At 47.0% G+C, this 14,381-nt stretch overlaps 1 protein-coding gene across 3 annotated transcripts in view; it reads right to left on the minus strand.

Moving 5' to 3' along the window:
* Positions 1–14,381, minus strand: part of ST7L (suppression of tumorigenicity 7 like) — an 85,063-nt gene that overhangs the window by 60,468 nt on the left and 10,214 nt on the right. For 2 of the 3 annotated variants that reach the window (XM_030220371.1, XM_030220369.1), the window contains exons 3-5: positions 13,201–13,363; positions 8,998–9,055; positions 4,860–4,975 (exon numbers count right to left, since the gene is read on the minus strand). In XM_030220371.1, the coding sequence (XP_030076231.1) occupies positions 4,860–4,975; positions 8,998–9,055; positions 13,201–13,363 (337 nt within the window). The remainder of the gene's footprint in view (positions 1–4,859; positions 4,976–8,997; positions 9,056–13,200; positions 13,364–14,381) is intronic. The other variant, XM_030220370.1, reaches the window with a different exon arrangement.

Genomic DNA, 14,381 nt, shown 5'->3' on the forward strand with positions numbered 1-14,381 from the left:
AATTACCGCCCGGGGCACGCAGTAGCCGGGCTGTAGTTCTAATTTGATGCGCGTTGTACACGCAAAGGCACCTTCGTAAGAGGGCCCCTCACTTTGCTATTTTAGGGGCCCCTTTACAAAGCGGGGGTAGAGCTACCATCACTTTGTTGCGCATCAATCCGCCCCCACAGCATGCCATTGCCGGCACGCCAGAATTTTTTTTTTTTTTTTGGTAATTGGGTTACCGCCAGGTTAGTGCAGGAGCCCCTACAGCCTCCTAAATAGGGCGGCGGTAAGGGCTCCCCCAGAGAATGGCCACGTAGCAAGTATATACTTACCGCACAGCCGTTTCTTTTTTTTCTCAAAAACACCGCTACAGTAAGAGGCCTTGACACATGGCAAATCCACGCACCGAGCAGGGGCGTAGCTGCTAAGGGGCCACGGGGGCCTGGGCCCCTGTAGATTTGGCCCTGGACCCCCCTGCCGGTGACCTTCTCAACCCCCCCCCCCTCCAACCCGCCGCCTGCTACCTTTGCTGGCGGGGGACCCCAACCCCCGCCAGTCGAAGTCTTCTTCCTTCGTTTGGTTTCTGACTGAGTCTGACGTCCTGCACGTACAACGTGCAGGACGTCAGACTTGGTCAGAAACCAAACAAAGGAAGAAAACTTCGGCTGGCGGGGGTTGGGGTCCCCCGCCAGCAAACATAGGCGACGGCGAGTCGAGAGGGTCATCGGCGGGGGGGGGGCCCAAAGTTGTTGGAGGTGTCGGCAATGGCGGGCGGTGTTGGCAATGGAGGGGGGGGGGCTAAAATGTGCCCCCTCACCTTGGCTCTGGACCCCCCTACCATTGAAGTCAGGCTACGCCCCTGGCACCGAGTACACCGCAGGGCCCCTTTTACTGCAGCGTAGTAAAGGGGCCCCTTAATGAAGGATTATACAGTATTTGTTTTGATCCAGCAAGGTTTCAAAAGGACCTTTCAAACTGTCAAACTGGCGTTAAGCTAGTCTTTAAACAAAGCAGCTCAAAATGGGATCAAGCAAAAACTAGTTCTACAGACCATTTTTATATTTTTATGTTTTGTTATTCATTCCTGTAGCATATATACTTTTTTTTTTTAACCCAAACTGTATCATTATTTTATTTTTGTTATTTTTGTTACATTTGTACCCTGCGCTTTCCCACTCATGGCAGGCTCAATGCGGCTTACATGGGGCAATGGAGGGTTAAGTGACTTGCCCAGAGTCACAAGGAGCTGCCTGTGCCTGAAGTGGGAATCGAACTCAGTTCCTCAGTTCCCCAGGACCAAAGTCCACCACCCTAACCACTAGGCCACTCCTCCACTGTTGCTACTATTTGAGATTCTACATGGAATGTTGCTATTCCACTAGCAACATTCCATGTAGAAGTCGGCCCTTGCAGATCACCAATGTGGCCGCGCAGGCTTCTGCTTCTGTGAGTCTGACATCCTGCACGTCAGACTCACAGAAACAGAAGCCTGCGCAGCCTTCTACATGGAATGCTGCTAGTGGAATAGCAACATTCCATGTAGAATCTCCAATAGTAGCAACATTCCATGTAGAATCTCCAATAGTATCTATTTTATTTTTGTTACATTTGTACCCTGCGCTTTCCCACTCATGGCAGGCTCAATGCGGCTTACATGGGGCAATGGAGGGTTAAGTGACTTGCCCATTCTACAACAAGCATAAATACACCAAGTCAATTTTATTTGGAGGCCCAGCAGTATCCTCTTACTTTGGATTTCCTAATAAACCTGAACTGTCCTAGCTGGGCTAAGGTATCATAAGCCTTCATTTACAGTTTAACTCCCTTGTACACATGTCAAGAGAAGCAGAAGGAAGCACTTTAGCATAATGGAAGTTCAAAAAACAGCAACAGTAATAAATCTCACAGAGCCTACAAATCCTTCATTCCTAAGACCCACTAATGGACGCACGAGATTTGCATATCAAGGACAGCGAGGGCAATCTGGAGTTATTAAAAATCATCAGGAATGGGTCTTTCACTATTCTGAGCGGTCAAGGGAGAAACGACATACAGAGGCTGATGGCTCAAACTAAGGCTGAACCAGTGCATCTGGCCTAAATGTCCCTGGCTCCTTTTTTCAACTGAAGAAAAGTGGACATTTCACTTTCCATTGCATTGTCATGAGGCTGAAAACAGGAGTTTCCAACCGTTCCACTACGCAGTGAAAAGCTGCTGGACAGAGCTCCAATTTTCATGGGTCCAAGCGATGCCTGTTGAGAAAATCTCCCTGAATGATGTCCACTCCTGCCATATACACAGCTGAGATCACCAAGAGATGATCCTCTGCCCAAGCATTAAGTTTGACCTCCAAGGAATCAGTACATTCCTTGTTCCCGTTTGTTCACATATGCTACTGTAGTGGCACTGTCGGACAGGACTTGGCCAGCCCTCTTGAAGAGGGGAGAGGGGCTCCGCGACCCTGGAGGTTCCAGAGGGACACCCCTCAATAGATGTGGTGAATAGCCCACCAAGCTACCTGCCTTCTTGACAGAAGCCAAAAGTGGAAGACAAGCCTATAGGAGAGGAAGAGGACCAGTGGCCTCATCACCACCATTACCAGTACGGAACCGAGAGGCTGAAGATTATCCCAAGCTCTTGGGACTTCTGCTGCACAAAAGGCACTTATTTGATCCAGAATCTTGTGTAGTCTCTTGCGTGACAAACACTGCTCCTCCTGAAGAATCGAAGTGAACTAAATTTTTTTTTGTTTTGTTACATTTGTACCCCGCGCTGCAAGACAGACTACTCTGACTGTGGTCTCCAAAGAATTCTGCTCAGAATTGGCTTGGATAAGCCAATCGTCTAATTAATGGTAAACTCAAATCCCTTCCTTGAACACTGCGACCAGCACCATCGCCTTGGAGAATGTCCTGATATCTGTTGCCAAGCCAAACGGCAGAGCTCTGAACCAATAATGTTAACCCAGCACACAAATCCGATAGGAATTAAAAATGTTTTTTTTTTTTTTTTTGGGGGGGGGAGCAGGGGGAACATGAAGAGCAGCACCAACTCCCTCCAAATCCAGAATGGGCCAAAAGATTCCTCTTTTCTTTGGGACTACAAAATAAATGGAATACCAGCTTTGACCCTGCTCTTGAAGGGGAACAGACTCAACACCACACCTAAATTGAGATGGGACACGCAAACTTGAGAGTGAAGCCATTCTGAATCGCTTCAAAACTCACCGAATGGAGGTGATAAACAGTCCAGGTCCTGAAAACACAGATGAAGTCTCCATAAAGAGGATCCACTGACCTTGTATTTGTAATATTGATTGAATAATGTGATGTAGTTTCTCCTCCCTTGATGTGGGCTAGAGGATTTATTATTATGATTGATATGTTAGATTTATTTCCCTATCTTGTGTCATGTGTGAAATTTAAAAATTCTTAATTAAAAAAAAAAAAGACCAGAACCTCCTTCTGCTGGAATTGTGGCTCTTTTGGTCACCATAGTCAATAAGGTGTCTATTTTCAGGACACAAAAAAGCCAGTCCAAATCCGCCTGGGGATGGGAGTAAACCGTATTCATCAATTTGGAACCCCTGAGGACCAAATCCAAGATCCCCCATTCTGCAAAGACCATCTGTGACAAAGCTCTGTGAAGCACAAAGGCCTTAGCGGGTTTTCTCAAGCCCTCCAGAATAGGATCACCATCAGCAGACTGCTCCTGCAAAGCTATGGAGATACCAAGGGGAGAGACTTAATTAATAAGCAACTGTAATTCCTCCCGACAAAACAAATGAGCCACTGTGACCAGTTCAACGGACTCCGGCAAAGTCATCATCATTTGGACTCCCTGCCCCTCCAATATTTCTTGTAGAGGACAAGGATTGATTAGCTCTGAGTGGTGTCTGGACCCCCAACCAAGGGATCTGGACACTCATAGGAGTGGAGGAGTAGCCTGGTGGTTATTGAAGCGGACTTTGATCCTGCGGAACTGGGTTCGATTCCTACTGCAGCTCCTTGTGACTCTGGGCAAGTCACTTAACACTCCATTGCCTCAAGTATAAATATCTCTTTATACTAAGTAAACTGCTTTGAATGTAGTTGCAAAAAGACCACAGAAAGGCAGTATTTCAAGTCCCGTTCCCCCCTTCCCCTTACTATAATTAGAAGACCCTTCAAAAGGATCTCATTCAGACCCAAAGGCCCTCGAGACTTAGCAAATATAGGGCAGGGGACTGGAGTCCAGCAAGAGCTCCAAACAGAATTGTGGCCCTAGAACAACACAGGTCTCCCCACGGCCTCTGGGATCTCTCCTGCAGTGATGGTGGAACAGAAACCTTCCCTGAATGCAGCTACTCACGAGATGATGGTTCCAGGGAATTCCCTGAGTCACCTAAAAGCTCTCCTGAAGCTCTCAAATTGCACGCGAGAGTCAGTAGAAGCCAGCAATGGTACTTAACTGACCAATTCCACAAGACTCGCAGTTATATCTGCCCACCAGTGTGTCACCAAACCAGCTTTCCCTTTAGGCCGCAAGAGGGACAGGGAATTCATCGGTTCTAGTTTAGGCAGAGAGAGCTGCTGCAATTTAATCTGCCTGACAAACTTTTTTCTTTTAAACTTTACTGCCTTAGTTAAAAAAAAAAAAAAAGATTCACAGTTGTGACTTCTGTCTGTACAAAGTATCAGACTTGACCATTTGAGAAAATTTGACTGGGCTTGAGCTCAACAACAAACAGATCTTAAATGATAGAATATCAACCTCATGGCTCCAAACTCCAACAGACGCCAGTCCTGACTGAGCTGAAAGCTCAGAGGACGACAAAAATTGCAGGGATAAATCCCCCCCCCCCCCCCCCCGCCAAAACCTGCAGTAACTGATACCTGCATCTGAGGGTCGAAGACAATCTGTATCACAGGTGAAAAATGTCTGATGGTCCTGAGCAGATAAATTCATGTCATAATACGTCAGTGGTTGCTTCCCAGTCACCCAGGTGTACCTGAGTCAAAACATTACATGAACACGTTAGAATATTAGGGAAGAGGTCATTTCACATACAGAAAAGTGCATTTAAACTTGTGAGCAAATGGCCTTTATATACTACTAAACATTTCTAGAGCGCTACTAGGGTTACGGAGCGCTGTACAGTTTAACAAGTTTATCTGACCTGACCAGAGGAGTTTCTGGAAGCAGAGTTTGGACTTACATACACACTTTAGAAAATATGCATGTCCCAAACAGTTGTAAACGTATGCAGCTATTGTCTATGAAGAGAAAGTATGCTCATATTTCCCCTTTGAAAATTGGTGCAACTTATGCACATACCTACTCCAGAAATTAGGCAGGCTGCTGGAAAATATGCTGTAACGCCCAAGGAAGTCAAGAAGTCACATTTTAAATTAAAAAAAAAAAAAAAAAATAAGAGCAGGAAGCCATTCCAGGTCATGGTTGACCTGGCCATTACAATAACTCTCCAGTGCCCAAGTACTTTGAACCGACATGTTATAATTTAAGAAAGGCCTGTTCTAATAATCCACATTACGACAAAATTAAAGACTCTAAAAGTATGCCTCTGATATCACACATCTCTTCACAAAAATTACAGCAGAGTGATAGGTGAAACTCCTTATTAATATCTGTCTTTCTTACTAATTAAAAAAAATCCCAAAAGTTGAAAGCTATTTTTTTGTCCCTTTTCTGGGCTTTGTCGCTTTCTCCTTTGATTTCGGTTCTCTTTTCATATAGCTTTACCAGTGGCGTACCAAGGGGGGGGGGGGGGGGGGGGGGGGGGCGATCCGCCCCAGGTGCACACCGCTGAGGGGGGTGCCGCGCACCAGTCAGCGTCGTTCGTTTCCATGCTCCCTCTGCTCCGGAACTAACCTGTTCCGGGGCAGAGGGAGCATGGAAACGAATGACGCTGACCGGCGCGCGGCACCCCCCCCCCCCCCAGCTGTGTGCACCCGGGGGGGGGGTCTTTTGCCGGGTAGGGGGGCGGCGCTGCACCCGGGGGGGGCAGGGCGCATCGGCGATCCGTCCCGGGTGTCAGCACCCCACAGAACGCCACTGAGCTTTACACTTTTACATTTGTTCTTGGAATAATACTTTCCCCCCCTACCCCCTTGAAAGAAAAATCACTGCTGCTTTTCCCAGGTTATCAATGCCTACAGAGGGTTAGGATATGGGAGTGTAAAAGTCTCAGCTTCACAGATTTACAGCACTTTCTAAATGTCTTCATGCCTTTTTGCATTTTTCACATTCTGCTGTCTAAAAAAACACAATTCAAAATGCATTAAAGTAGGAATTTGTTTCACTGATCTACATAAGGAGTTCATTGAACTTTATGGGTTTTGGCCCATTCTCTGAAAAACAGGTTAACATTAAGCACATGCAAAGAAGGTATCCAGCAAGTGGAGGAGTGGCCTAGTGGTTAGAGTGGTGGACTGGTCCTGGGGAACTGGGTTCGATCCCACTGCAGGCACAGGCAGCTCCTTGTGACTCTGGGCAAGTCACTTAACCCTCCATTGCCCCATGTAAGCCGCATTGAGCCTGCCATGAGTGGGAAAGCGCAGGGTACAAATGTAACAAAAAGTGGAGGAGTGGCCTAGTGGTTAGAGTGGTGGACTGGTCCTGGGGAACTGGGTTCGATCCCACTGCAGGCACAGGCAGCTCCTTGTGACTCTGGGCAAGTCACTTAACCCTCCATTGCCCCATGTAAGCCGCATTGAGCCTGCCATGAGTGGGAAAGCGCAGGGTACAAATGTAACAAAAATAAAATAGATACTATTGGAGATTCGACATGGAATGTTGCTATTCCACTAGCAACATTCCATGTAGAAGGCTGCGCAGGCTTCTGTTTCTGTGAGTCTGGGCAAGTCACTTAATCCTCCATTGCCCCAGGTACAAATAAGTACCTGTATATAATATGTAAGCCGCATTGAACCTGCTATGAGTGGGAAAGTGCGGGATACAAATGTAAGAAAAATAAAAATAAAAAAAATTAAACAAACTGGTGCTGTGGTGGTCACTTTTGGGGCTTCCACCTATTAAAACAATCAAACTATCAGAAGCTGATCAAAATTTGCTGAAGCAGAAAAAGTGTAATCCAGAGAGAAAATAGACTCATTTCCAGAATGGAAGTTAAAAATGGAGCTCTAAAAGATGACCAAAGGGATTAACTGAAGACGGAATTTAACAGGAAAAATAAAATGTGAAGTGGTATTAAGGATTTACAGAAAAGCCATTGATTGTGTTTACCGCTAAAGTGAAAACCCAATAGGCTAAAATTTTCACAACAACATCCCAGTAACTGGATTATTAAGGTGCACTAGAGTTTTTAGCTCATGCTAACCGTGTAGACACACATAGGAATATTATGGGCACCTACACAGCACATGCTAAAAAAACACTAGCATGCCTCTAGCATGGCTTAGTAAACAGGGCCCTAAATCTGTGGATTGGCCACATATGTGCATAACATCTATGGCTTGGCCACTGTTGGATGCGGAACACTGGGCTAGATGGCTCATTGGTCTGACCCAGTATGGTTATTCTAACGTTCTTACATTCTGCATCATTCAGTTGGCCCACAGCAGCCAAAGCAGAGCAGATGAACATCTTCCATGTAGAGGCTTGTAGCACAGAGAGGGAATGACCAATGAGTTGACATTGTAAAAAAAAAAAAAACATGTCAAAATTACTTTGGAACAATATTAATGAATTGACAGATACAATTAGTAATAAAAAATTAAAAAATAAGAATGAAATTTGCTGGGACAGCCGTGTCACGTGTCTGTTCGGCAAAGATGAAGAAACAAAAACCAAAATGAGGAGACTGCTGTGCAAAAGGAAGGGCTATGAATGCTCAGAACTTGACATTAAGCTCTGAGAAATCAGTTCTACCCTGATGCCACTGGATGACTCCAACTGCTTACGTGCCTGACTCAATCCTGTTTGTCAATGGAAAATTGTTCTTTCCAAGGCTGTGGTGTCACAAGCAATTTTGGGTGGAGTTGATAAAAATGTACAGACACAATATATGGCAAACTGATCGTTTTATAAATGCATGCATTATATATAGACAGATGTATCTTTGTCCTGCATCTAAAGTAGTGGTTAATATAAGTTATATTTACCAGTACTTTAGATCCAGAACAAAAAAAAATGTAAAGCCTAATATCAGTAGGAGCTGGAGATGGAGTCAGACAGTAGGAAAAAAGAGGAGTCAAAGAGGCATATTTTCAAAGCACTTAGTCTTCCGAAGTTCCATAGGTTTCTATGGAACTTTGGAAGGCTAAGTGCTTTGAAAATATGCCTCATAGTCTTCCTGGTTCTTTCAGATTGAAAATATAGATCAGATGATACAAAAACTTCTGCTTTAAAAAAAAAAACTGCCTAACTTTACTTCTACTTACTACTTCTTCCTGCTTACAGATATTAATAGTAGTTAGCATACAGGGGGATGGGGGGGGGGGGAGGGTGGGAAGGGGATAATTAATCATATAATGTTTGATAGCGAAGAAGAAGTCATGTAAATTTATTGCACAGATTTGACTGTATTACGTAGTTGCTGTCAATAAAAATCATTGAAACATTAAAAAAAATACTGTTCAAAACGCATCCAAGAACAGAATGTGAAAAACAAATCAAACTCGGGTATAAAGTATCGCATACCATGCAAAATGAGTTTATCTTGTTGGACAGACTGGATGTGCCATACAGGTCCTTTATCTGCCGTCATTTACTATGTTATTATGTTACTACATAAGAGCGTAAAGACTTTTCCAGGCACTGTACAGTGGTAAAAACAGATAAGCAGGAGGCACTTTTGAAAACTTCAGAATACTAATTTCCTCTGAAATGAATGACACAACGAGAACTGAAGGTTAAATACTGAGGATCTGGCTGTAGCTGTGTAAATTGCAGTGGAAGAGTTTTATGGTACTTAGCAGGAGCACCTCACCTGCTAAGAGATTAACAAGAAAATTTTTTAAAAAATGACTTCAGAAGTATGTAACTCATCACCTGTTATATTCTGCTCCTCGGAAGAGACTGAGCGGGTTTCGCCACACCTTGCACTCTGCTAAAAGAAAATGCAAGCATTATTTTCCAATTCACAACTTGGAAAACACTAACTCAGTTGATGCTGGGACCACGTATCATTGTTTTTAAAAAGACCCTGGATCTCAACTGTTTCTTGGTTGCTTCGCATGAGCTCCGGTTCCCTGAGAACATGTGACAATATGAGAGAGTGAGTCAGTGCATATTTTCTAGCAAAAAAGGTGCTGGTACTCAAATGCCAGGCCACCCTTCTGGGGGTGGGGTAATCACTAAGGGACCCACCCCACAATAGCCAGGCCCCCTGCAACCAGTCACAGAATCTGTGACAAGGCAGAATTGGTGCGTAGAGCTTCAGCTCTTTCATTAAAACTTGGGGACCATGGGTCAATTTTAGCAGACAATGGAAAAGGTGCCGGTACTCAGTACCCCCAAGTACCCCCTCAAAAAAAGCCCTGGAGTACTACCTGAGATGGAACAGACAACTCCCAAACTAAGGAGAAAATTATCACCTGCATGCTACTTTTCCTAGGCAAGGTAGATATTATATGACACTTAGAGGCTTATTTTCGAAAGAGAAAAACGCCCAAATTCCGACCTAAATCGGGAGATGGACGTCTTTCTCTTGTGGGTGCCCAAATCGGTATAATCGAAAGCCGATTTTGGGCGTTTCCAACTGCACTCCGTCGCGGGAACGCATAAAGTTGACGGGGGCGTGTCGGAGGCGTGGTGAAGGCGGGACTGAGGCGTGGTTATCGGCTGAGCAGAGATGTGCGTGCTCGGCCGATAATGGAAAAAAGAAAGGCGTTTTCAGAGAGAATTTAGGTCACTTTTGTTGGACCCGTTTTTTTCACGAACAGGTCCCAAAAAAGTGCCCTAAATGACCAGATGACCACCGGAGGGAACCAGGGATGACCTCCCCTGACTCCCCCAGTGGTCACTAACCCCCTCCCACCAAAAAAAAACGAATGTTAAACACTTTTTTTCCAACTTGTAAGCCAGCCTCAAATGTCATCCCCAGCTCCATGACAGCAGTATGCAGGTCCCCGAAGTAATTTTAGTTTAGTTAGTGCTGTGCGGGACCCATGCAGAGAGGAAAAATCTGAAGAAAAAAAAAACAAAAACAAGCAAATGCAGTCAGGGACGTCTAAATTACCAGGATAGTAAAAGGGGGAATTGAACCAGCAACCTTCTGATTACAAGCTCAGTGCTCTAGCCAGTGAGCCACATTATTCAGGTGCTTAGATGTCCTTCCCTTTCCATTAAGTCCCTCCAAGTTTCTGTCAGCCAATCACCGCTGTTTAGCTGACACAGATGTCAGCTAAATGAGCTGTGATTGGCTGACAGAAACTTGGAGACACTTAATGGAAAGGGAAGGACGTCTAATCAGTGGTGCACTGGCTAGAGCACTGAGCTTGTAATCAAAAGGTTGCTGGTTCAATTCCCCCTTTTACTATCTTTTAATTTGGACGTCCCTGACTGCACTTGCTTGCTTGTTTTTTTTTTTCTTCCGATTTTTCCTCTCTGCATGGGTCCCGCGCAGCACCAACTAAAGTAAAATTGCTCTGGGGACCTGCATACTACTGTCATGGAGCTAGGTATGATATTTGAGGCTGGCATAGAGGCATCTCAGGGGGACCAGTGGACTACGAATGCTGGCCCCTCCCACGACCAAATGCCTTGGATTTGGTCGTTTTTGAGCTGGAATGCTTCGGTTTCGATTATCGCTAAAAAACAAAAACGTCCAGCTCAAAAAACGCCCTAATCCAATGTATTTTCGAAAAAAAAGATGGACGTCCATTTTTTTCGAAAATACAGTTCGGCCCGCCCCTTCACGGACCCGTTCTCGGAGATGGACGTTTTTACAAATGGGCGTTCGCGTTCGATTATGCCCCTCTTAGGTGATCATTTTCAAAGCACTTAGACTTACAAAGTTCCAATACTTGCTGAGATATAGTAATCTGTTTGACTCCTTACTGCAGCCTTCGCACAGGGACCACCAGACCACTTGACATGGCATGACCACGCATAGCCAGAGCTCGGCGGGAGAGGGTCCAGAGCCCGAGGTGGGGGAGCACAGTTTAGCCCGCCTCCCCCAGCTGCTGACCCCCCTTCCCCGTCGCCGCCACCAGGTACCTTTGCTGGCGGGGATCCCCCAACTCCTGCCAAAGTCTTCTTCAGCGCCAGTCTCTGGCGCCTTCGCTAATCCATTTCCGTCAGTCCTGACTCCTGACATCCTGCAGGCAAGTCCTGCACGGGGCTACATACAGGGCGTGCACGCAGGACGCCAGGAAAACAGATCAGCGAAGGCTTTTGGCTGGCGGGGGAGGGTTGGCGGCGGCGGGAGAGGGGGACCGAAAGTAGAGAGGGCCAGGGCTAAATCTGTGGGGGCCCATGCCCCCACCTAGCTACGCCCCTGTTAGCAACTATTTGTGCACATGGGTCAACACCAGAGCACAAGCAAAACCTAAGCTAGCTCCTAGGAGGAAAGAAATGACTAGCTCAGTTCTGGTGAAGTGCAAATGAAATGTGCAGTGTAGGCAGGGGCATAGCCAGACCTTATGGTGGGAGGGGGCCTGAGCCCGAGGTTGGGGGCACATTTTGAGTGCCTCACCTCCCCCCCCCCCCCCCCCGCCACTGCCTCGCACCTCCACCCCTCGCCTCACAAATACCTTTGCTGGCAGGGGTCCCCAACTCCCACCAGCCGAAGCCTTCTTCAGTGGCGGCCACGTTCCTGCCCTGCTCTTCTTGCTCCTTTTGTCCTGTGCACGCTGACACTACTTCTCAGTTTCACGTAAACGAGCATCAGCGTGCACAGGACAGGAGGAGCAAGAAGAGCAGGGCAGGAACGTGGCTGCGCCAGAGACGCCGCTGAAGAAGGCTTTGGCTGGCGGGGGTTGGGGACCCCCGCCAGCCAAACCAGGGGCCCGGACATCATTTGCAGGAGCCCAGGCCCCCGTGGCCCCCGCCGTAGCTACATAGACTACATAGATGCCCAACTGCAACCTACTTCCTCTGTGGTGCCTCTGAGCATGCTGCTTTCCATATACTCTCAGACAGTGGAAAGTAGAAATAATGTGGAATGTTCTATGAGTTACATATGGATTTTCTTTCTCCGAGTTTAAGTAGGTAGAGGGGTAATGCACATAAATGCATGTTAAACCCTGCTGAGACATGGTATGCCGGTTTGATGATAACTTGCAATCACAAATACAGTCCACAGAAAGTTGCAAGTACCACCCCCCCCTTCAAATCTGCTTACAGGGTGAGAGTGAGACATGGTGACTAATACACTATATTGTCATACTGTCCTATTTTAATATGCATATTTCTCATACTGTGTCCTGTCATTGCTACTACTAGGACATAATTTTCCTATTTCCAGGTTCACCTCACCAGTATTCAGGGCCGCTGGGGGGGGGGGGGGGGCGGGGGGACAAAATTCCCAGGGCCGCGCCAGGGTCTCTCTCCTCCTGCTCCCAGGCCGCAGGCACTGCAGTCCCCGGTCTCCACCTGCCTGCCCTCAGCTCCGTCGGCGGCCGCCCCGTCTGCCACCGGGCCCCCTTCATTTGGAAAAGGGAGAGAGTCTCTAGTTGGCAGCGCAGCGCCTCGAATCTGTTTGAGAGCGGCGGATCACCTCGGGCCTTCCCTCACTGTGTCCCGCCCTCGTCTGATGTAACTTCCTGTTTCCGCGAGGGCGGGGCACAGTGAGGGAGGGCCCGAAGGGAGGCAATCTGCCGCTTTCAGAGGTGAGGTGCTGCTCGCTGGTGCTGCCGATTTGAATGCAGGGGGCCCGGTGGTGGACGGAGGGGGGCTGCTGCCGGGGCTGGGGGTGGGTGGGTGGAGACTGGGGACTGTGGCGCCGGCAGCCTGCGAGCAGGATAGGGAGGCAACAGTGGTAGCGATTGGGGGAGGTGGCGGCCTTGCCCCAGGCCCGGCCCAGTCTCTTGGCGGCCCTGCTAGTATATAATGCTTACCTTTGGTCATTTTACTATTGTTATGCTGTTAACACACTGTAAAGTTGTTTATATCAGACTATACCTACTGTACACACCTTGGGTCACAAACACATGCACACAAACATTCAGGCTCATCAAAAAAAACTCTGTCTGTCTTGGGTTTCCAGATTTCCAGCTCATCAGTCTAACATCCAGGCCATGGACGCATCACCTGATAAATTCTGACTGCTGGGCTCAGTGTCCCCACTGCTGAAAGCAAATCCTGGCGTCGGAGAACTGCTTTCTGCCGCTCCAATCAGGGGCCTCAGGTGGCTTACAGACATTTGCTCAATGAAAGATGTGCCATACCGCCTGAAGTACCACCATTCGAATATCTGGAAGGGGAGATAAAGAGCAGGGCCATCATAAAATGCATATATATATATATATACAGGGGTGTGCTGGTAAATTTTTAACAACGGGCTCTCTCTCCGGGCATAGCCGGCCCTGAAATTCTTTTTTTTGGGGGGGAATACATGCCTCTCTCTCCCCTCCCTTGTGCAGGCACACTAGGCATACCTTTACCGAGCCCCACCAGCCAATAAATGGACTGCCACCATTCTCTGCTGCTTGTTTCTGGCTCTGAGCAGCATGATGGAACCTTCTTGCGCTTGCATGAAAAAGTCCCAGCCTGATGCTCGGAGTCAGAAACAAGGAGCAGGGAGCAGCAGCAGTCTATTTACTTGGCTGGTGGGGCCAGCGTCACTGCCAGCAAAGTAAAAGAGAATTCAGGAGGGGGCCCAAGCCCACATTTTGGGAGTCAGTAGTTAAAGTAGCCATGGGGAGGCCTACTTTAACAACCGGCTCCCAAAATTCTTAAAAACTTAACAAACGGCTCTCGCGAGCCTGTGAGAGCCTGCTCCAGCACACCACTGCATATATACACACACATATCTATACATATTACACACACCTCAGGCCCAAGTGTCAAAACATAAATGGGAATTTGGTTAATTTTTTTAAGACATCAAGAAAGATGTGGTACCACCGAACACATCGAGTTACATTTTTCTTAGCCAAGGCAGCACAAACTATGAAATGCCTTCCCCCCCCCCCCCCCCCCCCCCCCCAAACTGATCGGGTCCTGGTGAATTTCCATACAATCAATTCTAGGACCATGGTCAACCTTCACACAAGCAGGGCAATAATTAAAACAGCATTTTACCCATGGAAATTGGATCTTTACTACCTAGTTTTGTCTGCAGGTAGAAAATACCCACACTACGGTTAAAAGTGATCATGTAGTTAAATAAACTAAAGAGCTGCTCCCAGGGCCAGAGATCAGAACAAAATGAAAGATTTTGTTGATTCAAACTAACATTAAAAACTTTGGGTGTGTGCATTTCCTAGTGG

Source organism: Microcaecilia unicolor, chromosome 12 (assembly GCF_901765095.1).
Source record: "Microcaecilia unicolor chromosome 12, aMicUni1.1, whole genome shotgun sequence".
Lineage (NCBI taxonomy): Eukaryota > Metazoa > Chordata > Amphibia > Gymnophiona > Siphonopidae > Microcaecilia > Microcaecilia unicolor.